The sequence below is a fragment of the Thermobia domestica genome, chromosome 12 (assembly GCF_964235325.1).
Source record: "Thermobia domestica chromosome 12, izTheDome1.hap1.1, whole genome shotgun sequence".
Taxonomy (NCBI): Eukaryota; Metazoa; Arthropoda; class Insecta; order Zygentoma; family Lepismatidae; genus Thermobia; species Thermobia domestica.
In genome coordinates, this window is record NC_137465.1 from 130,584,232 (window position 1) to 130,610,351 (window position 26,120).

Sequence of the window (26,120 nt, forward strand, 5' to 3'; positions counted from 1 at the left end):
TCCTCATTCCACTATTTCATTTATAATTATCACGACCGTCTTCCTTAACGTTGGACCATAATCTTGGTACGTTAAACTAAAAAAAAAAAAAATGTCCTGTACAAATGTTCTATTTATCGGTTTGATTCAAAGTTCGTATTGCAAAAAGTATATACTTTTGTCATGTTATTTTGCTGTATTTTTATCACTACCGTATATTTATATGAAATAATAACTTTCTGAATATTAAAAGCTCATAAGTTTGGAATTTATGGAAGTAAACATCTTTTATATATATGTGAAATGAAATCGGAAACTCAAAAGAAATTACGTTTTGCATTACGCTTGCGTATCGTTGTGTATGAACCCATACTTCATTTTCCAGATTTTTTACTAATTATTGCGAGTTAGCACCTATTGTAACTATTTTTACACATATACCATGAAGTTCACCAATTAGACAATCACTAGAGTGAATCTCGATAATCAAAGGTGAACATCTAGGTATAAGAAATGTATCAATGAGGTTGTATGCACTGATATGTTCAAATGAGTTTATTTTACTCCATGTTTTAAATTTTATTCACGCTAAATGTTGTCAAATGTTCTGTACGGAGAACCTTTTATTGTGACGCACATCACAGTTGAACTTCTGATTGGACAGTTGCTATAAGGAAATAAATACGCAAACCTGGTTCCATCTTTCTATGCTGTATAATCTCACTAATTCCAGTAATCACTGACTGTTTCATAGTATTGATAAGTATCATTAATAATTAATCTTAAATTAACATTTTAATAGAGGAAGTAACAGACATAATTTACGACATTAGATTCCTTGTGAGCAAAAGAGCGGAAAGAAAGCTAGATAAGAAAAGTAATATATTATTAAGTCGTTATATAGACAAAAATACTTAACTGAGCACATCACTGAGTACTTAGTGGTAAGAATGGAAACAAATTGTGTATTTTTACTCTTCGTGTTGGCACTCTGCAGCAAGAAAAATTTGGGGCAAACTTTTAATTTCGAATCTGGGAAGGTGCCTTCAGGTTGGCGACAGGTTGATTGTAAAATCCCTGGGAAAGGCGAAGCTTGGGAAGTTGTTAGTGCTGAGAGTTTACGAGAAACATACCCTGGACTTCCCCTAACAGAGCATCAATATTACCTAAGAATGACGGAGTACGTTAAAGGCTGCTTTCTCAGATCGCAAGTATTTTTAATCTCTCCAAGAACAGAAGTTGTTGTTACAGCACTTCTGTTCAGCAGGGAAACTATTCTAACATTGGAAATCGTACTCACAGAAGGAACAAATGTAACTGGAAGTACATCTATGGAATGGCAAAATGCGACACTCTCAAACAACTTGAAAGGCTTTAACTATGTTCCGGTAAGTTCAAAATTAATTTATTCTAATGTTTGAGGTTACTAATAGCAATAACAACACTAACAAGGAGACTTACGGAAGTGTCACTCACGATTTGAACGAAACTTTGCATACTTGTAGAGCATCGAAAAATAATCGACCCGTATTTTTTTTTTATTTCAGCAATAGTACGGGTTTAAGGGTAAAAGCCGACCTTTAAACGTTAGGGGTAGTCTCCAAGCACAGACAGAAAACAATCATTTAATATTCATGCACAATTACCGAAATATAAAAAAATGCGTTTGGATTATTTTTCGATGTTCTACAAGTATGCTAGGTTTCATTCAAATCGGTGAGTGACACTTCCGTAAGTCTCCTTGTAAGTGGAACTATAAAATTCTTTGTAATAATTTATTGGACTAGTGACATTAATACTGTGATTTTAGTATTGCTTCTCTGACTTTAAAGACATCAGAATTTTGTTTCATACAGAGGACATTGTATTCTATTTGTCAACTTATTTTGAGAATATACGGATGCCCACTTCTTGAATTGATTTCACTGTACCTCTGACTGTAGCTGTTTTCTTACAAGGGAGGTATGCAAACCGTGACAGTTCTATATTTATGAAAATTGGTACTCTGATTAATTGTGGATCGCTAATCATCGTGGTAATAGTCACTCAGTGCGGAAATGACTTGTATACCCGCTACGTATAATACATATACCAAGCAGTGACCGGGTGACGCTGTGTCGAGTTATAGCCTAAAAACGCCGGGAGAAGGCAGAAAATAAAAAAATGTGTGTAGGTAAGTTGATACCTACGGGAGGGAAACACGTGATCAAAAATGTGGCATTAGTGTCACGCAAGAGTGTAGCCAGCCCAACACAATCTTATAGTTTTTCGAGTAAAACGTATACCGTTTTATGGCATTAAAACAATTGGAATAGAACGTGAAAGAAAACAAGAAAAAAGATGTTTTATCAGTGTTGAAAAATGAGGAAGATATGAGACTGTAAACTTGATATATTATGAGGTCCGTACAGAGAAATAAACAAATGTACAAAAACAACAAGACTGCAGATGAAACAGATGTACAGTAGGGAGTAAACCACACCATACACAGCATCCAGTGGCTAACGGGCTTGAAATGTCATATCGAGTGTGCGTCTAGGGCGAGAGATGTACGATTTTGCCATGCTGTTTATGGCGTTTCTTTTTGTATGTATTAATGTATTATGTTAAAATATTGTAGTGTGACACGTAATCTGAATGCAGTATGATTTATATTCATCGTTGTCTCACATGCTCGCGTTTCCTAATACTCTTGATTGACACCTAACACAGATCATTAATCTTTGCGAATCGATTTTTCCGTAATTTCTTGTCAAAGATTTGTAACCTTTCGTGCCACAGCTTTTTTGTACCCTTTTTAGGCGTTACGGCGTCGTTTCTGTAGTTTGGAAGCCATGCAAGATTTTATGAAGTGTTGCAAACCCTAGACAGTTCGTTTTACAGCTCTCGGGAACGGTTCGTGATATCGATTCCACACAAATGCCATTGGAGTTGCTGCGCTACAGGAAGACTGGCTGTTCACATTTCCGCATTATGTCACATGGGACGTTTTCTTTCTCTGGCTACTCTAACCTGTATCCTTATTGGGCGAATCCTGTATCAACCCCGTTAGTCACTGGATGCTGTGCATGGTATGATTTACTCCCTACTATACATTTGTTTCTTTTGCAGTCTTGTTGTTTATGTACCTTTTTCTGTTTCTTTGTACGGAGCCCATAATTTTTCAACTTTACAGTGTCATATCTTCCTTATTTGGCAACATTGATAACTCATTTTTTGTTTATTTTCTTTCACGTTTTATGACAATTCTTTAATGCCATAAAAGGATATACGTTTTATTTAAAAAACTAAAAGTTTGTATTGGGATGGCAACACTGTTTGTGTGATACTACTGCCGTGTTCTTGATCACGTGTCTCTTTCCCATAGGTATCAGATTACCTACATACATTTTGCATTTTCTGCCTTTTTGCGGCATTTTTGAGGTATAACCCGGCACAGCCTCACCCGGTCACTGCTTGGTAGGCCTATAGTGCGCCACAGACGACAAGATCGACGGAAAATATGCGAACTTATGAAATTTATGCAAGCAAACTCATTTTTCACGATGGCAGCCATATTGGATTACGTCTTTGATTTATTGTGGATATATACTATTGATAATAAACGTAAATACTACATTTCGCTTCTCCAGCTCCAGTGGTTAGATCTAGACATACGTCTGATACATAGTGCGGCATTTTGAACTCAAGATATCGCGTTTTTGAACATTTCGTATCTTTTCGTCACCTACGCATTGTCATCAACATTCATGCCAAATTTCGTTTTCCTAGCTTCAGCAGTTTGGAGTGCCTATACTTTCGACATACGTTTTAAGCGGCCATCTTGTATTCAAGGTGGCCATAGACTTTTCAATTAAATTTGTTTTTACATTTTTACCCTCTACTCTGTCATTTTGTACAGCGTTATCATAGAGAGTCGAGACTTGTTCCATATTTAACAACAGCTTTCAAACGATGTGTTACTTAACCCTCCTGCCATTTGAAAATTTTAGTGTTGTACCACACCTGGAACCCTGTGAAGGCCCTGGGACAAGACGTTTTTGCTTTAAATCGTTGTACTTTGTAGATAATGCCACATGTGCTTTCCCGTTTTCACATTTGCCTCACCGTTTCTGATTTATAGGGATGTCAATGGACTTTACAATTAAGTTTTTGTTTACATTATGACCAGTCGTCATTTTGCATAGGGTTGTTGTAGCGAGTCGAGACTTGCTCCGTCTTCTTTCTTTTCCCAAGAACTTTCAAACGATGTGCTACTTAACCCCCTTGCCATTTGAAACTTTTGAGTTGGACCCCGTCTGAGACCATGCGGGGGACCCTGGGACAAACTTTTTACCCTAAAAAGTGTTCCCTTGAAAGTGATATAATACGTGTTCGCCCAATTTTCCATAACAAAACCGTTTCCGAACAAATGACCCGGTTCAAACTATTCTGCCAGCTAATACCTTTTACATTACAAACTATGTTCACTCACGGAGCGGTGGAACGTACAACGTTGGGATTCGTCCAGTTATAAGATATCAAATGCAAACACAATTGTCTCGTCCGGATCTCATCGGAGCCCGTTCGTGACCTTCCCTTGTCAGATTGAATGTAATTTCTTTGATTGCCAAAGCCTATAAATGTCCCAACCCACTTTTACCACCTCTATTTGGAAATGACGGGAAACTACTAAGGACGGTTCTTTCGCACCTGTAAAATCACTTAACCTGCTAGCACCATTAACTGTCATTGAACTTACCAAATGTGGATATAATGTTTCATGCACCAAAGGAAATTGCAAGTGCATTACAAATTCTCTACCTTGCACATCTCTCCTGTGAGTGTTCAGATACCTACGACTATAAATGTGAAATGGACATTGGTTTGAGTGACAGTGAATAGAACAGTAGGTATAAATCACAGTTCAGTTTTTCTGCTAATACAACTTCAACGAACTTACTAAAAAAATATATACATATAAAAATATGCGAACGCGCGTCTTAATGTATGGACTATGGAGTAAAATAATTTTCAGTATTATATGGAGAGTCAGTATTAGTATTATTCTCCAGTATTATAATAGCAGTAATTTCAGTATTACACTCCATCCGCAATTGTATGAAGTAAAATAATTTTCAGTATTATATCTGTTTATTTTATTCCAATAAAGGTACGTATTACTTGACATCCACAACAGAAAAATTAAAAATACATCTTTTGGCACAGGGCCGCAAAGGACAAGTAGATTTCTTTGTACGGGCGCCATTTTGAAATATTCTAAGGGGATCGTTCTGATTTCCACACACAACTAATGCATTGTAAACATTAATCTTTTGACCAAATTTGGTGAAGATCGGTTTATACGAGTAATTATAAAAATTACGAATTTTTTTGAAAGTTCAAAGGGACGCCATTTTGAAATTTCTCATCCAATCACTCTGCCTAACGAAATCGTCTCAGATATTGATACAGCAAAATTTTGTGGCAAGTTTGGATTCAATCCATTAAAAATTACGGCAGTCAGAGAATTCGCAAGACACGTTATATAGCATGGTATATATATATACGGCACCGTAACTTAGATTTTTCTGGGGGCAACCATTGATACGCGTATTTCGGTCCCCTAGAAAAAGTTGCTTTTCTAATTCTTGGTACTCCTCTTTCAATCTTTCTCTTACTCTTTATGGGCCCCCAGAGCTTGTGGGCCCTCCCCACGGCAAGGTTTGCGGAGCCATTAGTTACGCCCCTGGGCTCGTTCCATACATGAGAAATTAAATAAGGCTACAATATTGACAAATCTCAGAGCCATATGAATAAATATTATTTCTAGAGCCCCTAATAGTAGACATTGTTTTACTGAAATGGGCCCACTCCTTATTTTTGTTTTATTTTCCGTTTGTGTGTTGTTTTGTTTATGTAATAGAGTGAACCTGTTTGATGCTTTATTTATAATTTTATGTTCGTATCATATATGGAGTAAGAAAATTTTGTCTTAAAATGGGCCCTCCTCGAACGGCGAGGAGCTTCCCTGGGACGCAGTTGCCCCCTGCCCCCACAAGTTACGGCCCTGTACATAAAATTTGAACTGAGAGTGGTTTTCTTGTTACAATGTGATGATCGGAAAAAATACATAGAATTTTACCAGAATTTCTGACGTGAGAGTGTTTCCAATAGGCATCTTCTAAAGAAAACTAGCCATTTCGGGCGCCATCTTGAAAAATAATGAAAATATAAAAAGAAAAAATGGCACCATAAAATTTGAAAATCTACTAATCTTTTTCTATAAATTTCAGTAATAATATCAAACTTACAACTCAAATCGAGCGGGAGCTATAATTTGTGACATTAGAAACCCTACTAATGGATTTGTACTGTTCTGTAAAGTGTACGTGGTTCCTGCGGGGAAAACATTATTGGTCAGACAACATATAAACACTGTAAAACAAACCTGGAGAATAAGATGATCTGAAAGTTCATAGCCTTATTCAAACATTAACCAGGTCTGTGTCTCGTAGTAACATTATTGTGGATAATTCCTAAGAAGATCTAATAAATGTCAAGGTAATCGATAAAAGTTATCTTTAGAAATTTTATCGATAAACACTCAAAACAAAAAGTCCCAAGCAAACCGCCTTTGAGAAAAGTTAAGTTGATAAAGTATCTAACAAAATTATGAACCAAATCCCTGAAAGTACTTTGGTGGCAGAAACACATGAATTTGAATGGGTGAAAATTCAATTTTCTAGGTCGTGCTGTTGTTTCTATCGTAATTGGAACTTTAGAACTGTCGGAAGGTACGATACAAACTAGAAATGGGCAAAACCGTTTTTTATAAAAACCGTAAACCAGTTTCTAGAAAAACCGACATTTCGTTTTTTACCAAAAACCGGTTAGGTTTTTACTGAAACTGGTTTCGGGGAAAACTTTTGGAAAACACATAAAACTATTCTTGTGGAAACGGTTGATTGATTTTGAGTTTTACGTCCCGTTCAGCAGCGAGGCTATACGAGACGTGGACCTACTGATTAACGTGGAATCCGAACCACATGAGCTCCCGCCGGGAATCGAACCCGGGTCTCCCGCGCCAAAGGCGCGTATGCTAACCGCTTAGCCACGGAGGAGCTCCCTGTGGAAACGGATTCGGTAACCGGAGAACAACGAAAAACTATTCTGGTCAGAAATACAAATTTTGAAAAAAAACCGTAACCGGTTTTGAAGAAAACCGAAACCGAATATGGTTTAAAACCGAACCGGTTTTGGAGAAAACCGATAACCGGTTTCGGTAAAAACCGAACCGGTTTTTCTGAAAACCAAAAAACCGGTTTTTGTGCCCACCACTAGTACAAACACGTAGGTACTTGATTACATCAGAAGTTCTGTGAAAAGTGTTGGTCCAATTGTACGGCTGTAAATAAAACCCCTTACTACTCTGTCGCTAGAAAATTTAAAACACGGTTTTCTTTTTGTGACAATTGAAACCACACACATGGAAAACACTACGGAGCCCTTAGGATTTTGTTTCCAAATATTCTGCTTGCCACTTGTCTGGCACATGCGCTAGAAATGGAATTGTAGGGAAAGTGTGTTCTATATTTTTTCCGACGTTTAATTTTTCGTGTAAAAAATAAAACAGATATTTTTAAAAGCCTCTCGTGAAACAGTGTCTACCGTCAAATGACCCGAAAACTTATGCTCTCATCTCAGCTTGGGAAACTGATGCTACTGTTGACATTGACATGAATTCTTTCTGAATTATTTGTTTCCTGTGACTCCATGACATCTGTAGTTGTGGGGAGCAAGATTTTCACACCTAATGTATATTCCTTGTCTTTTATACTTCTGAAACATGTTCTATACAGAGTCCCTTGTTTGAAAATCCTAAGATATTATTTATTTCAAAAAACAAAAAGATGAATTGATTTTTTTGTAGTGAAAATGAACTGATAATGTGATGTAAAACAATTTTGTTTTAATAGTTGCTAATTTGCGTGCATTAAATATTTCCTACATTGGCAATGTACGAGAGCTGTTCCGAAAGTTCGTGTACTATTTGGAGATCGCTATTTGGAGTCGTAGTCAGTGAGAAGCAGTGGCGACGATTGCACGTTAAAAGTGGGGGGGGGGGGGCAAGATATGAGCTGAATATGTATATATCAATGTTAGTGTTCCTGGTTGTTTCTAACACTTTGACGAAAGGTTGTATAACTAATAGGATACTATCTCTTTCAGTACCTATAAAATACCGTATATCGTGCTTCATATTTAATTAAGTAAATTGACAAGAGCAACGCATATAGGTACTAACCTTTGATTCCTTGCTCATGAACATCTTAAAATTCTGTCTGGAAAATTGTGTGACCAGATTATTTAATAACTTATTTGTAAAACAAATAAATAGAAAGGATATTACTAATCATACTAATGAATAGTGAGGCTTGTTTTGTAGAAGTTATATTGAAACTGGGGATTAATGAACAACTTACATTTTTAATTCCACACTTGCCATTAAATGTATGTTATTAGTCTAAATACTACAAGCATATGCTACGACGCAATTGTAATATTAATTCCTTTGGATTGCAATTAAAACGCAATTCCTATAGCTGACTTTACTCCACGGGAAGACAAATAACCAATACACACTTACGCAACGACTAATATTATATGGTACCTTTTTTCTATGAACCAGTAATATATGCAAAAACTTTACATTTCCAAATGAAACTATATACATTAACCATTTTAAATTTTGGCTTTTTAAAGGTAAATTATTGAATTTTAGTCAATCAGCTACATCATCATCCCCATTTATCCTAGGGATCATGGTTAGTTCTCATTCTCTTTAGAATAGAACAACCTTTCAAACGGTTCCATTTACGTTTTCCTATCATGTTCCTAAGGCGGGAAATTTTGAGGGAAATCTAAATCTTTTCTGATTTTTTTCAAACTTTGATCCCTTCTGGACCCCCTTTGTTAACGCACAGATCTCAAAATCAACTGAAAAATGCGAAGGGATGTACTAAATGTGTATAAAAAATTCCAAGCTTTTATCTTGCAAACTAAGTGCGGGAAAATGTTTACCAATGAGCTAAGAACATTCCCACAATGCCCCAGATGTCCCGGATGTAATATAAAACTTTTCTGAGACATCCCTATTTATCGTATGATCATTGCTCGTGCATCATTCCCTTCAGAATAGAACATACTTTCAAACGGTAACACTCACATGTCTTCATCATGTATCTGAGGAGGGAAAATCGCGAAAAAGGGATCTTTGTTAAAAAGATATCTTTTTTTTTTTTTTTTTTTACCTTTTTACCCCTCTGGACCTCCCTGTTTTATCGCAGAAATCTAAAAAGAATCTGGAAAATATTAAGGGGTGCACTGTATGTGTGTACGAAATTTCAATCTTCTAGGTACAAAAGTATGCCCTGCAAAAAGTCATAACAATTTTTTTTTTAGTTAGGACGTCATTATACTCTACGTCTCGACGCAGAAAGGCGTGAAAGCATATGTAACGTGTTCTACAATGCCTCCAGGCTTGAGGAAAAAAAGTAAAAAGCTTTTTTGGTGCTTTTCTAAATCGAATAATGAAGACTCTAGCCTATCACCGAAAAATAGATGATATAATTCAAAAGAGTTAAGTGGTCACTTCAGAAAAGTGGGGGGACAACTGCCCCCTCTTGCCCCCCCTAATCGCCGCCCATGGTGAGAAGGTTGATGTGGGTTCCCTTTCCAAAATTAACACTCTACATACCGTCTTAGTGATGTACTAACTTCTCAAACATGTTGCAAACAACTTTCTGATGGTCAGTGTAAGGCAGTGGATGTGGCAACTTGGAAAAGAGGTGACCAATAAACAGTAAAAGGTACCGATATGCTGGTAAGCAAGTCGAAGCTTACAATTCGTAATAAACGCAGAGATTTATTGTCGGAAGGCGTTCTTGTTTCAGTTTTCGTTCCTTTCAGCAGCTAGGCTATGTGAGAGGCGTTCTTTTCTTGCGTGACAATGCGCGTCCACATACCACCACCCACACATCTCAAACTCTTCAGATACCGTACTGAGTTTCGAGGTGTTGGAGCATTTTGCATCCAGTTCCGATCTAGCCCCGTCGGATTACCATGTTTGGTCCACTTGAAGATGCTCTCAGAGCCGTCGATTTAGCTCCTGTCACCAGGTGAAGGAAGCGATGGACTCGTGGCTTGCTGCGCAACCACCTCACTTTTTTTTTTTTTTTTTTTTTTTTTTTTTTTTTTTTTACAGATGGTATCAGAAAGCTTGTGCAACGGTGGACCAGGTGCATTGAAAAGCAGGGTGACTACGTTGAAAATGGTATTAATAAATACATTGTACTCTTGTGATAATAAATAATAAAAATTGATTGTAGAAAATTGTAAATTCAAGTTTGATTATTGACAAATCTGTAAGTTTTTGTGCTATTTCGCCACGTTACAAAGTAATATTACTTTTGTATTTTAAAATAATTGTCTTAATGTACTACTACTTTTACTACCTAGGTACTTTATTATGCATAATTTCAAATGAGTACAAAAAAGATACAGTAAAAAGAAGTAATTATATTTTAAAAAAAAGTAAATCAATTTTTGTAAGAAATTTTAGTGTACGGTCCTCCTGGGGGATAAAACGGTTGATTCTTATCTTTCGTACGGTTTTCTCGTTTTCTGAATGTGGCATTGCTGTTCGAGAGATGGTTCTTGCTAATAGGCGAGATACCATCGACGAAGTAGCGTCTTCTTTTTACATCGGTCATATTCCCATCAATCGTAGACTTAAACGTGCAGAAAGAAGCCCAAAAATGGCTTCGCGACCAACCGAAATTCTTTTTTGGAAGGAATACGCAAGCTTGCAGACCTCTGGACAAAGTACATTGACAATGAGGGGATTAAAAATGATGTGCATGTTGAACCCCTACCTTTGTGTAAATGAATTGTAGAACGAAAAGTGTAGATAATTTTTACTCACCTTCGTAATTTAATGTTTTAAACACTTGCTAAGATGTTTGAATTTTTTATGTTTAAAAGATTCGATTTAAAAATACTTTTATCGTATCAAACTAAATATAACGGAAAAAATATACAAATAAGGAAAATAAAAAGGAATAAACAAACTCCTTTCTTTGTTAGAACTAGTTTTATTGAGAAAACAAAGAAAGATCACAACACAATTTTCACTCCCAAATGGAATCGTAAAGAGAAAAAATATCCAGTATTCATGATATACCACGACCATTATTGGCTTCTTCATCCTTGTTTCTGTATTTTTCTATGCAAAAACTGTAATATGTGTCATACGATTCAGTATTGAACAAGATATCTACTCACTACTTAACTATGTAAACAGAAATTTTCTGCTGTGTTGTTTGGTGACAAAAGAAGTTCACGCTGCGAGATTCTTTCATTTATTACTGCATGGCGTGCTGTCAACTATTCATGTTCACGTCTCTGTGATTGCGAAAACTTAAATCACTGTAGATTTGATTTCTTTATCATTTCTAAATTAAACTTCAATCATTATATGTTAACCCCCCAATCATCAAATTGAGTGTGACAAATAAGGAGTTCGAATCTTTTGATGGTCTAGATTCGTATAATCTATATTGTTTTGTATACATCTTCTTTACTGTCAAATATTGATGTTTCTTTGTACTCTTAAATAATTGTTTGATGATGATGATGACTAGCTGCAGATGTTGCTAAAGAAATATATGTTTGACATTATTTTCAGATTAGAATCTGTTTTACTTAAATTGCTGTTTGTTCGAATTGAGTTTATTTAAACATTTATTTCAGTTTATCTTCAACGGACACGTTGAAACGAAACATTTCCTTCGGATGCATTATTGTATCTACTCTTTAAAAAAATGAGTTGCAAGAAAGTATTACGGATTAGTTCATCTTTGTCAAATCCTTGTACTTGTCTCTTGTACCATCTTAAACATGGAGATGAACGGAATATATAAAAGATCTTTTTTAAAGCAGTTTCTTCTCTTTAGTTTTTCTTGGTCTCCAAACATACGGAACCGTCTTCTTTTTAGAAAAACAGGATTTTGTTGTATTATAACGCATTTTAAACCAACGCTCAACAAAAGAGAAGTTTATGCATTTGTTCTTGAAGAAACTTCATTTAAAACATAATATCCAAGTAGTTTCTAAACAAAAAAGCAGAATCTGTTAGTATAATATCAAATTAGTCAGATTTATCATTGTATTCATTATTTCTTAACGTTGAATATTATTTTTAAATGTCATCGAGCATTTTTTGCCATTTGGGTACGACAAACGTCATAAAAATCAGTATTAAGGTAGTAAAGTATTTGCTAAGATTTGTACGTATTTTACGTTAAACATGACAGCTAAACAATGAACACTGTTGATTTCCTGTTTCTTCTCAAAATCTGTTGCATTAGTTTGTTCTGCAAGTAATTACCTAAATCAGTAATATGCCTTTGAATCTTCATCGTTTTCAAACGTTCCAGAGCAAAAATTGCCAATAAAACTTAGATATCTTGCATCTTTTGAGGTCTCTCGTTGGTTTACACGTATAAGAGTGCTTCATAAATTATCCTGGGTTGTGTACTTGAAGAATGCTGTTGGCTGTCTTATGATCTGACGACTGGTAAGTAGTTGTTCAAACCGTTCTAGCTGCTTCTTGAAGCTGATCTGATGTCAAACTTTCGATTGATCCACGTATGTGTGTTTTTCTGAGTCAGTTATTTTCTTAAAGAGTTTTTCACACACAAATTCCATTAGAGGACATTTGTTGGTATTTACTTGTTTGTGTCGTATTGTCATGTGTAGCGTTTGAAATGCTAGTAGAACAAGCTATTTAAATAGTTCGTTAGCCACCACACCAGAAACGAAAGCACCTGTATAATACTCTAGTTTGGTATATACTTTATGAAAACAAATAAGTTTAAAAACGTCTCTCTAATCATGAAATAGCAATACTAATCTTTAACTATGTCATTTTCTGTATGATCACTGAAAAACACTTTACATTGCCCTGCGCAGTATCATAACGCACTTTATAGACAATGCAGAGAACACACACAGTTTCCGCAGCTTTCCATTAAATGCACTATGTCTTTTAATAACTAGTAAATCGTCTTGTTCAGCATTCCATGCGACATCTTCCAATATCTTTTCATCCTCCTCCAACTGGTAGGGTTCAAGGGAACTACCGTCCCAGTGTTCCTTGTGTTGGTTGTTCAGAACTAGACCCACTAATCCAAAAAACGCTCCAAGAACGGTCTCTCGCAATGCTAAGCTGCTTTGAATTGACATCAAAGCAAACACTAGAGAAAGCCTATGAATATAATTTCCTGTATTGATTTTACATGATACATAATTTTGCATTTCAATTGGTTGAATGGCAATGAGAGAAAATTTATGCTCGCAAGCATTTACTAGTTCATTCCATTTAAAAATTTCCTTTTGAACGTCGTCATCTATCTAAGGGCATTTCTCTAACAGTTTTCAAGAGCATTTGTTTGTTGTTCCTGTCGATTACAAATCCTGTGAAAAAGTCTAACTGCAGGAAATCTTCTTCTCCTTCCCATTTTGCTTCTTTTACAGTGTCGAGCTCCCTCATGAATTTATAATCTCTCATATATGACTTTTCTATCAGCTCTATATTCTTGTAGCAATTCTTTATCCTGATATAATGGCTTCTGTATTCGTTTTTTTTTTATACGTCCTTCCTTCACTGTTTTAAACACAAGAGATGTTTTCGTAATCTCTTCTAATTTAACAAATCGTTCTCCAGTCCACATATACTTCATTTCTTCAACATCATCATCATCGTCGTCGTCGACGACGTAAAGTTTTTTTTACGTTTTGTTAATCTCTTTTTCAATCGTAATTTGCGAATGGCCTCACTATATTTTGATACTTTAGGCTTTCTGGCCCCTAATACAACACTATTCTCGCTTTGGCCATCCTCAACCACAGCGGGAGCGCTTCTTTTAAGTATTTTATTTCCCATCGTGTTAAAATTGCTCACAGCTCAATTAAATAATAACTCCCACAAATAAAAAATCGCAATTTCCCAGGTAATGTTACAAAAATGCGGGCGTCGTAGTAATGTTTAATTACACTGTTCAACAACGAAAATGTAAATTGAACAAAATCAGCTAATTCTTATTTATTTTATGGTGCTGATCACGAATTTGAAACTTATTTTCGAATATTAGCTCTACTTTTCGTTTAACAGGCATGTCTAATAATAACGCTTTAAAAATAAATATATTCGCTTCCTTTGGGGTAAAATGTTACACTGACCCGGCAACACTGGAGAAACTATATGAACGCTTGGTTTCATTGTGTTCCTTATCTCAGTAGTGTTCTGCTATTGTTAGAAAAGACAGGTTTAGTGCAGTTATCAGCGCTTTGGGTGTGACGTTTGTGTAGTGCAGGACATAAAAATACAACTACAAGTACGCAAAAATAATGGTATTTCGAATGAATATTTTTAAATAATTGTCGGAACTATTTCAAGTGACATTTTGAGGATTTCAATAAACAAAAATGCCGCGAAATTGTGTAAACAGTGCGGATAGCTTCTGCTACGTGTGTGGGGAAGTGACATTTTCCTCACAAAAGCAGACTATAACACCACTAATAAGAAAAGCCTATCAATATTACTTTGGTTGTAAAATTGGAGACCAAGATAAATCTTGGGCAGCCCACATTGTGTGTAACACTTGTGCCAGCAATCTAAGAAATTGGATTAATGGGAAGGGGCGCTCAATGCCTTTTGCAGTGCCCATGATTTGGAGGGAGCCAAGTGACCACATCAGAGACTGTTATTTTTGTATGGTTCCTTCCGTCAAGAAGGGAATTTCCACTAAGAAGAAGCGGGCCTTGATCTATCCTAACATTCCTTCTGCAATGCGCCCTGTTCCACATGGAGAAGGACTACCTGTTCCTGACCCACCTAAAGAATACGATCTTTTTTCTAATGATGATCAAGAAGTTGAAGCTCCTGAATCAAGTACTTCGAAGGACCCTACGTTTGTTGTAGAAGAACCTCCATGTGAACCACATAGACTTACTCAAGAGGAACTAAGTGATCTAATCAGAGACTTGGACCTCTCGAAAAGCAAAGCCAAAATTTTAGCGTCACGCTTAAAGCAATGGAATTTATTACAGGAAAAAGTAAATATTTCAGTGTATCGGAATAGGGAGAAGGTGTTCACTTCATTTTTTACTATGGAAGACACACTTGTGGCATGTACAGATGTAAATGGCTCATAAGGGCACTTAAAATTAATTACGAACCTACGGAGTGGAGGCTCTTTATAGATTCGTCCAAGGTGAGTTTAAAGGCAGTGCTTTTACATATTGGAAATGAACTTCCTTCAATTCCTGTAGGTTACGCAGTTCATATGAAGGAATCTTATGAAAACCTGAAACGTTTACTTCAAGCCATTAAATATTACGATTTTCAGTGGCTCATTTACGGTGACCTTAAAGTAATAGCACTGTTGCTAGGTATGCAGTTAGGGTATACAAAGTATTGTTGCTTTATATGTGAATGGGACAGTAGAGATCGTGGATCTCATTACCGCAAAAGTGATTGGAGCACCAGAGAAACTCTTCAGCCGGGAGTGAAAAATGTGCAGCATGAACCACTGGTAGATCGTAACCGAATTTTGCTTCCCCCTCTACATATTAAATTAGGTCTTATGAAAAGTTTTAAGAGCATGAACCAAGAGGATGAGGCCTATAAGTACCTAAAAGGACAATTCCCTCGATTAAGTGATGCCAAAGTTAAAGAGGGTGTTTTCATAGGGCCACAGATTAGGCAACTATTCAAAGATCACAAGTTCGACGAAATTCTCCAAGGTGAGGAGAAAGCTGCGTGGGAAAGCTTGAAGAGTGTTTGTTCACAGTTCTTGGGAAGATACCGAGCAACAAATTACAAACAACTGGTAGCAAAGTTGTTATTGTGCTACAAAAATCTTGGTTGCAATATATCTCTGAAACTCCACTTTCTTCATTCACATCTAGACTTCTTTCCCGAAGATTGTGGAGCAGTAAGTGACGAACATTGTGAGCGTTTCCATCAAGATATTGCAGCCATGGAGAAGAGATATGAGGGAAAGTGGAGTTCTAACATATTGGCCGACTACTGTTGGACTATTGCAAGGGATGCTCCAGATGTAACCTACAAAAGGCAAGCCAAGCGAAGACGCTCAAAATAAAATAAACATAATCCTGTACAAGGGATCACTTGAAACTTTTGTCTACATTGCAGTGTAGTTCTTGCACAAAAAGGTATTTGTACATATTTTTCATGTTTTGATGTTAATACTGATTTTTATTACGGAATTGTTAATGTTTAACTTGACCACGGTTACTTTATTTTCTGTATCGCTGTGAAACTGGTATTTGCGCAATTTTGAAAAAGGAAGTACAAGGGTATAGAAAGCTATAGGTTAGGGTACTTCTTAACTCCCCAGCTTATCACATCACAGTGAAATAGGTAAAAAAGTGAAATGTAGGTTTTTACATGTTTTTACAAGGATTTTGCTTAAATGTTCTATAAATATTAATACATTTGTATATATACAGCTACTGTTGTACAAGGGCGTTTTTTTCACAACCTGAGCTAAGAAAATTCTTCTATTATCATTTCCTTTCATATTATGCTAAAATGAATGTAAACACCGCAATTTCAAAGAATTTGCATACTTTCGATCAAAATTTGTTGAACAGTGTTATTATAAACAATATAACATTTACGGAAGATTTTATTAAAATCAAGTATGCATGGGATTTCATTCGAAACAAATACTATGTAAATAGAGCAGTAAATACTGTTTCCTTGGTTTTACACATCTCGATTTAACAGATTTCGGAAGCAACTTAGATAATCTGGAGCAGATAATTCAGTTTGAAAGTCTTGATTTTAACTAAAAGTATTTAATTTACTGCATTTTAGTTTAGGAATGAGCTATCGGGTTTGAAAGGGCTGTATTAGAAATTTATAACACATATAATAACAAATAATACATGAAAATATACAGAAGCTGTCCAATTTCATACGTACTATTACAAATGTTCGATGTGGCTTCTTTTCATTACACGAAACACATCTATGCGGTAGTCTAATTCGCCCTATACGCGCTCTAGCATATTCTTTCTAATGGTCGTAAATGTAATTGCAATACGGTCCTGACGCTCGTCCAAAAATTTTGGTAGTGGAGTCCTATACACTATATCTTTCACTTGCCCCCAAAGAAAAGAATAACAAACTCTCAGATCAGAAGACTTAAGAGGCCATGGTAAAAGCACTAATCAAAGCACTAATTAGGGATGACTCCATACCGGGACCATGTACCTGGGAAAAACCTATACATCGTCTGAAAGCTCTTGCCGTGAGAAGTGTGAAACCGTTTTCAAATCACAGGAAACCCGCAACTTGACCCTATAAGGGGCCGGTTTGTTGCTGTTTGTGGCTAAATATTCAACAGAATAAAAGTGAATGTTACGATGCACAACACGAAAGCGCCTGAGCCCATCATGTTCTTTTTTGGGTCATTGCTAGAACGTGATTTGATCAAGGGTTTGACAATATCACTTTGCACCCTGAAATACCCATTTGGTCAATGTTGCCAACGAACTGTAAATACAATGTGGAAGATGGTTTCTGTACCATTGGATGTATATCCATGAAACGAGGCATAAACATCATTCGGCATTGGAAAAAAATATACTGTGGACGTATTCCTCTCCTAAGTACCCTAGTTTGTCAGTGTTGCCAACCAATTGTAAAAATGAGAAGTTGTAATACAGGTTCTGTACGATGAGACGTTTATACACCAAGCTTGACAGAAACATGACACGACACTATAGCAAAAAGACGTTGAGTTTTATCGTCTCCCAACCATCCTAGGTTATCAGTGTTGCCAATCAAGTGTAAATATCATAATGTTGCAAATGGCATGCGTGACATTGAAGGAATATAGAACAAATGTAAAGAAGCAGCATTTGACAATGGAAAACATAGGGTCAATGTCTCCGTCTCCCATTGCCAACTATGCAAACATTCAAGATTTTCATATGACGTCTACAGCATTGGCGGACATAATTAGACTGCGACCCATACTAATTTGTAGTATGTTAGTGTAAACCCACAAGCATCCATATTGTCAGTGTTTCCAACCATTTTAAAATACATTTTCTCGAAAGGTTGCCTGACCATTGCATGCATATACTAGAGACAAAACTTGGCATAACATGATTCGACACAACAGCGAATTTAGTGTGGTTGGTACCATTAGCCAGCTTCAGTCTGTCAGTATTGCTAATGTTTTCAAAATGAAAGTTCTTCAAATAGCAGTATACCGGTACTAGCTTGGAGGTATTTTTATATTTTCTAATAATATGAACATATGGCTGAACATATATCATAGGACATGACTGTTGACCACGTAACAACGAACGGCACAGGTTAGAAGCTCGTATAGAAAGAAAGGGTTGGATGAGTTATGAATTCATCTGGTTATAGGAGCTTCATTGTGACATACCGTATAGAAAACAATTGTAGAGAAACTACGATTTGCCTTTAGAGTTTGCTCATTGTACCAAATTATGTGATATGCCACATGCTAGGGTCATTTCAAGCCAATATATATATCGTTTTCGTTTTCGATCATTTTTACAAACCAATTCACTAAAAAATTTCCATATATAGAAAGTGCCCCCTCCCCCCATAAAGGAGAATTAAAAAAATGCTAGGACACATTCTGTTTATTTTCAATAAAGAGTTAATACACTGAATTTCAGCTCCGTAAGTTTAACGGCGTGCGAGATACTAATTTTTTTCCGCAAAAATTCGGATCCACACTACCTCCTTAGGATATTATGCATTATAATGAAAGCAATAGAACATCCCAATTTGGATTGAGGCCTAACATATACCGAAAGTAATTTCATTTGACTTTGCAATTTGACCGTGATGATCAGGTACACATAGTTACCTTCAATTTTTTATATAATAATTTATATATTACAGTGATTCAAAACTGTATTTTTTTTTCAGTAGTTAGCTCCTCTAAAAACTCACAGGTCTCGAAAGCCAAGTAGTTGTATAAGTCCTATTGCTATTATTACAATTAAAAATATCAATATCCAAAAGTTCCTGAAGTTCTTTTTTTTTTTTTTTTTTGCTTGGTTAGATATACTCACCTTAGATAAGTAGACAGAAACAAATGGAAAAGGAAGGGAAATGAAGGTCTTGAAGTTAAAAGAAGACAAATTTACCAGTCTTCAGAAGATACTGTCTACAATGCAGTGAGCCGAGTGGGTCGGTAGATCATACTGAGTCGGTGGGTCGCAGTGGGTCATGGTGGGTGGTGGGTCGCAGTGGGTCACGGTGGGTGGTGGGTCACAGTGGGTCACGGTGGGTGGTGGGTCGTAGTGGGTCACGGTGGGTGGTGGGTCACAGTGGGTCACATGCTGTTGACCCACGACCCACTGACCCACTCAGAAAACTTCACCCACTTGACCACTCCATCTCTGATAGTTGCTTATTGCTTTACAACTAAATAAGACTCCCTCATCAATTCTTGCTTTCCATGGGTGTATTATTCATTTTTAATATCTTGCCGAAGTCCGGCAACGCTGTAGTTTCCCACAACCCCCCGTAGAAATATTTTACTTTTCGAGTTCCACCCAGTAGGAGATGGCCAAATGTTTGTATACAAAAGACACCAAGTAGACATGTTTTCATGTGTTTGGTCACTTTTTTTTCACAATTGAGAGAATGAGAATGAAAATTAAAATTTTAAACGATAAGAATTTTCCTGATTGTGTTTGTATTAACCCGCCAGGGCCGTTCTCGCACTGTTCACACATAGAAACCAAGACTAACCATGCTGTGGTAACTGCGCCACATGAAGACACGAGCTGTTGTTTAGTGTAATGTAATACAGCATTTTAAATTAAATTTAACAAAGCACTATGATTCCAGTATTAGACCGCGACACCTCTGGTAGCCCCGGCGCACAGTTTGACATACACGGATTATTTAAGCAAAACTAACAACTCGCAGTAGTTCATTATGCAACAAACATGACGAAATAAATGGCATTACATACTTACTATGTGTCAGATGTTCTTGAAAACAGCCTATCACTTTTTCTACATTATCTTCGTTGTCATGTACTAGTTTGGTCTTCTTGCTTGTGTCTTGCATGAGTCGTGTCCTCTACGTTTTATTTCTCTACGTCTAAATACATGCACTAACGGTAATCGTCATATTGGAAATCGTTCCTGATATAACCTCCGAGATTGAGACTTATTTCGTCACGTTTCAGCATAGAAGCATAGATAAGAATCATACACTCTTCAAGTAAGAGCACCTCCAACACATCCATGTCGTCACAAATGAAGTCACTTACTACTGATTACCACTACTAGTGCAATCTATGGTTGAGGTCTGCACGAGCCGGACTCAGGCCTACAAAACACTTCGGGTCTAAGCCGGGCTCGTCAAGTAAATTTTTAAATATACAACCATATTCTCGGGCCTAACTTTTAAAGTATACTATGCGATATTTATTGGACAATTCTTTCTGGAGAACTTTTAAAGCACAACTGTAAAATTAAACCTTTAATTGGTGTAAATAGAATTACAATTTTGGATTAATTATTAAGTTTCTGTAATTCAGGCTTATTTCGAACTCATTTGATTATCACACGAGCTCTGGCCGGGCACGCTAAAACATATTTCGGACTCGGGTCGGTTCTTACACTATAAATTCACAGGCCAGGCCGGTCCCCGGCTAAAATCCCGGACCGTGCAGATCTCTAGTCTATGATGATTATACAGAAATAAGGGCTCAAAAGGAATAAACAAATTCCTCTAGAGATCATATTCGTTATTATTGCAACCTGCGTGCGCCGTAGAGTTAGGTAACTGCTTTTTCACATTAGTATCGTTGGTCATCTAGTTACGTATTGTGCGGCGCAAGTCAACTACCTGTCGTTCACAAATATTTATTTTACTTTTTGAAGGCAGATTAATAACAACCACCAAAAGGTGCGTAAGTACATTGCCAATATGCTTATTCATCACGTGAGATTAGAAGTTACTTTCCAGGTTGCTTTCACGTTTGTTGAATATTATTAGAAGTGATTTTACTAACGCAATATAAAGTCATATTGTACGGGTCTTTTACCTAGTTCTAATGTAATTTCCCTTTATGGCAATAGGCTATGTGTGTGGCACTCCTTATTATCTTTATGAATTTCTAATACATCTGACAATAAGATTTCTCCCTCAGCGAATCACTATCGCACTTCATATCTTTCCAGAACTGGTAGTTCATGGCTGAATGAGCTTTCTCTTTTTCTTCACATTAGCATTGCAACCTACTGTCTTAGAACAAAAATTTTATTGCCACATAGACTCAACATTTGCTTGTTGGGAATCTGTTCCTTATTTAAATGCACATGCATTATGATTAAATTCAGTTTTTTATTTCTAGTTTAGTTCCTGAATACAATTTCCATCAAATTGCCTCGTCTGGTGTGTATGAAGCAAACCAGAAACTAGAATTTTTTTTTTAAAAAAAAAATCGCAATCAGCAGAAAACTCAAATTCTCGAAGTGAGTAGACTGCAGTCTGCATTGTACTACTCCTAACATTATCTTTCTGTTTTCACCCTTTAAACCAGTGTTTCTAAAACATTTAAACCAACATTAAGTATGTTTAACAATTGTAGAACAAAATGATAAAATTTCCTGATGTTAAACATTTACTATCTGGAGAGATAAGAAGTGCGATAGTGATTCACAGAGGGAAAAACCTGACTAATTATTGTCAGATGTATTGGAAGTTCATAAAGATAATAAGGTGTCCCGCACATATAGCTCTTACCCGAAATAATAATAGAAACGATCTTTCTAGTAATGGACATTGGAAATTAATTCTACATACAGTAAACATTGTAAAATGTAAACTTGAACTGAGTAAGCTATTTTACACGTATAACTGTATCTTATCTTACTTATAATCCATATGTTCTAACGTTTAGTGCATATTTCCATACACATATTATATTAGGATATTTTAGTATGCATAAATCATTTCACGTACATTATACTATTTCAAATAATATCACATTTGTATTCGATATTCTTTTTAGGTGGAGTTCAATGGATACGTCGGCGATGAAGGCTTGCTTTTAATTGATCAAATCATTATTCAAGATTCTTTGCCACTAACCACTGAAGAAGCAAGTACGACAATTAGCACTGGAGATGGTGAACAAAATGTATGCTAATATTGTAGAAAAGTAGACTAAATCTTTGGATTAAATATTATGCAGACAAAGTGAAGCTCTTAATCAACTAGATATCTCAGTTTTCAGTTTAATGAAATATGATAAATGGTTTAGAAACAGTTAACAATATCAAAAATAATTTCTTCTGTATTTATTAGCCAGGGGACATCAATTGTAAAATCCAATCCATTGAAAACTGGGAAATTTCTTGTTACCTCTGACGAAGTTTTGTTAGGACATGCACACCCTGTAGCTACGCCTATGTTCATGATTTTTATTTTGTCTGGAAACTTTCTCATTCTTTTCAAAAATTTTAATATAAATGTTTCTTTTTTTAAATGTTTCTAGCATGTCTTCTTTCTCACTATATCATGAAAATTCGTTTTGCAAGTTGGTCTGGAAAGAGAAAAAATGGAGTTTCTTTGTTATTAAAAAATAAGAAAAATAGATGACTTTATGAAAAACAAACAAAAAAAAGTGTTAGTTTCGCTTCACATTACGAAACTGCAGTAGACTTACGTACTAAAGAGAACCAATATTGAAACCGGAAGTGATTGATATTCCATTCTGTATTTTAACAGAGAGATGGTAGCGGAGATGGAATCTAGCTTTGATATGCTGAAACCATTAATATATTTGCAATGAAATATTAAAATTGAAAATATATCATTGTACCGCTTTCGGTTTCAATAGAGGAGCAATAAGAAAGATATAATCTGTTATTGGTGTGTTGAATCAAACAATCAATATATATATATATATATACTGAACTATATTGTAGAATAGGGTCGGGTAGTATCGGACACTTAAGAGTGTTTCAAAATATATTTCAGAGGCTTTGGAGTAGAAGCTGAAAACAACTAGTTGAATATCAAGTGCAAAGTTTATTCTAACAATACACGCACTTTCCATATGGAAAACGCTCATTTGCACAGCCGAGTAAGGAAAACGAAAATAAGCAAAATTAAAGTATTCCTAAACTTTTGTCATGCAGTATCGGACATTATACTTACCTACAGTTAAGATCGTAAAACACTGAGCTATGCGTTTCGAAGCCATTGATTCACAGTTGTCGCATGTGCAGAGCTCTGGACAACGCTGTAGATTGGTATAGTGTTCCCACACACTGCACATTGTATCCAATCTTCTTGAAATGACTCCCCACAAATTATGCAATGCGTATCTTCGTCGTCTTGAGCTGATTACCGTGGTTCTTCCTGGGATCCATTGCGGTTAGTGGGTTGCTTATTTATATTGACTTGTGAGGCTGAAATAGACCTGGATCTGCCGTTCTCCATGTTTCGAGCCATTGTAATTGCAAGACGGACTCTTGCTTCTAGTTGACGTTTATAAGGACTAGATGTCAATATGTCACTTTGCGCAACGCATCTCTTTCGTCGCTTCATCGAGTTCGTGTACGGTGTTGGAAGGGGAAATACTTTAATTATGATATGATTGTACAACATAGGTGACCACAGCGGCTTTCATATTTGCTTCGTCCCATTTTCCCCTCATACTGTTTTTTTTCCTACCTTCCTTCTCTTGAAATTGACTAAAAGAAGTTCTCGTATTTTAACGACAGCACAATGTGGAATAAAGAACAGCTTATTTTCTATAAATTTAATGATTTCCTTTTGTCGGATACTACACGCCAATAAAGTGTCCGATACTCTCCGATTCACACGTTAGCAATTATTCACGAATTGTGTCGCACATATTAGTTTTGAACAAAAGATTAATGTATGAACTTACTCCCACATAATGTGCGTTTTATGTAATTCGTACAATATTCACTCTGGTCTTACCTGTTCTATACTCATACTTCCGACAGTTTCTTGAATACACACAGAGAGTGTTCAGGAAATGCAGTCACGCTCGCTTCCATTTACCTACTTTACGCGCCTCAAAACAAATGAGACTGCTAGAGTTCGACACGGTAACAGGTGTTCATTTCTTGCCTGCCAGCAGACTCTAACTATATTAATTTCAGAATAATCTGTTCTGTCCGATACTATGCGACCCTACTCAAATGGGTGGAAAGAACGTTATTATACTTTTTTGTTTATAGAAATATTATTACCATTATTACTAATGATTTGTAAAATTATGTGTAATTAGTATTAATTTTATTGGTAAACGAAGAAGAATGACTTTGGTTGCAAATGTAATTAAGTTGTAACACTTGAGGAATGACATAATTAAGTCTAATTTCTGCCGTTGAGATGTGCCACTTGTTGCATACATTGGTATGTTGTTAAACTGAGTGATACACTGTACAACTTAGAGTTGTCACTTACAGAGGAATTCTGAATATTGACAGGAACTTTTCTATAAAATGATTTAAAACTGGAAATTCTGACATTTTCAAATTTCCTATCACAATTTTCATCCTTTGTTTCATTCTCCCTGTCTTTCTTTCTTTCTATTTCTCACTCACTCACACACATATACACATATACTTATTGATCTGAAGGTTGACGCACTTTGCATCCATGTAAATAGGTACTGTCACCAATCAGTAACTCCATGAAGGAGGAAAAATAGGAGATCAATGGCGAAATACACAAAAGGAAACAAAAAGAAATTGATAAAAACAACTCCTGCTGCACAATGACTGTGGTACACAACAGATCTATTGGCTCTTCTACCTCTTTCTTTTCGCACATCCGGCTGAAACAAATGAGGATGTCTGGTGTTATCTGATGTCTTGCGTTTTGGCACGTACGAAGGCGTTTCTTTTTGTACTATAGTTCAATGATCAGAAGGAAAACAAATCATATTTTACTGGCTGGAAATTTTGTATCGAATTGGGAAATTTGATAGGGTTCGGACGGAAAATTTGCTGTTAAGAGAAAACTGACAACGCCGATACATTCAAGACTGGTTTTTGTTTGGAAATATGAAAACTACGATTGTATTAATATCGAATTAATTTAAAGTAAGCATCATGTGAAATTTATTGGAGAGTTTAATTCAATAGTTTCGAATTCATTAAATGATAACTTGAGTAACATATTGTAATAATAGGAAGCGCATCAAACCCTAAATTATTTTCCTTTATAATGTATTATGTTAATTTCCTATTAAATTTATTGTTATTTTCAAATAAATAGTGATTTAAAAGATGTAATTTCTTAAAGTAAACTTTGCGTTAATAATTAAATAAGAGCGGACTAAATAAGTATTAACTTGTTGCTAGAGATTTGTTGTAAATTTAATTAATTAATTAACTGGAACATTGTGGATTTCGGAAAGGGTGGTGTTTATAATGTTTAATAGCGAACAAATTCGGAAACAGTTCAAGAGTTGGATAAAAAGAGTATTCAATTTGGGTTGATTGCACATATTTATTTGAGTCGATTTATCAAGCGCAAGGAAACTTCAAGTAAACTGGTATGTCTTTTTGATACCTAATTTTTCCTTCGGTGGTAAATAGAATTAAAAGCATAGTGGCACATTTCACGTATCTAATTGTTGCAGTTGGTTTAATATTCTTAATGGCTGCCTAACTCTAATTCGACAATCAGCAATAATAAAGGTTCAAGCCTAACTTGCGTGAAGATTTATTACCTACTGAACCTTTCTAAAACTAAATCTAACTCAGCGTTTTCAAATTGTATTTCAGTGTTTAGAAAGTTTAAGTCATTCTATAACAGAGATAAATAATATTAAAGTCTGAGGAGTTTAAATTTCTTAATAACTGAGTTGTTCATTTTTGTAATTCGGAAATGATTCAATAAAAAATAACATTTTAAAATTCTATTGTCATCTACTCCATATTAACTGCTCACGAATAGTGTAAGAGTATGTACTTGGAATTATTTTTATTTTATTTTATCCCAT

At 35.8% G+C, this 26,120-nt stretch overlaps 1 protein-coding gene across 1 annotated transcript; it reads left to right on the top strand.

Annotated features, from left to right (window-relative positions):
• Positions 1-892: 892 nt before the first annotated feature.
• Positions 893-25,314, top strand: LOC145665784 (uncharacterized). Its single transcript, XM_081732907.1, has 2 exons — positions 893-1,367; positions 22,140-25,314. Exons 1-2 carry the CDS (start codon positions 930-932, stop codon positions 22,275-22,277), a joined length of 576 nt encoding a protein of 191 aa, XP_081589033.1. The 5' UTR covers positions 893-929; the 3' UTR covers positions 22,278-25,314.
• The last annotated feature ends 806 nt before the right edge of the window (positions 25,315-26,120 follow it).

What these genes read in the sequence shown, in the direction of transcription:
- LOC145665784 (XM_081732907.1), top strand. Translation starts at nt 930, where the DNA reads ATGGAAACAAATTGTGTATTTTTACTCTTCGTGTTGGCACTCTGCAGC. An exon ending in AAGGCTTTAACTATGTTCCG is followed by an intron (nt 1,368 to 22,139) that starts GTAAGTTCAAAA and finishes TATTCTTTTTAG; the next exon opens with GTGGAGTTCAATGGATACGT.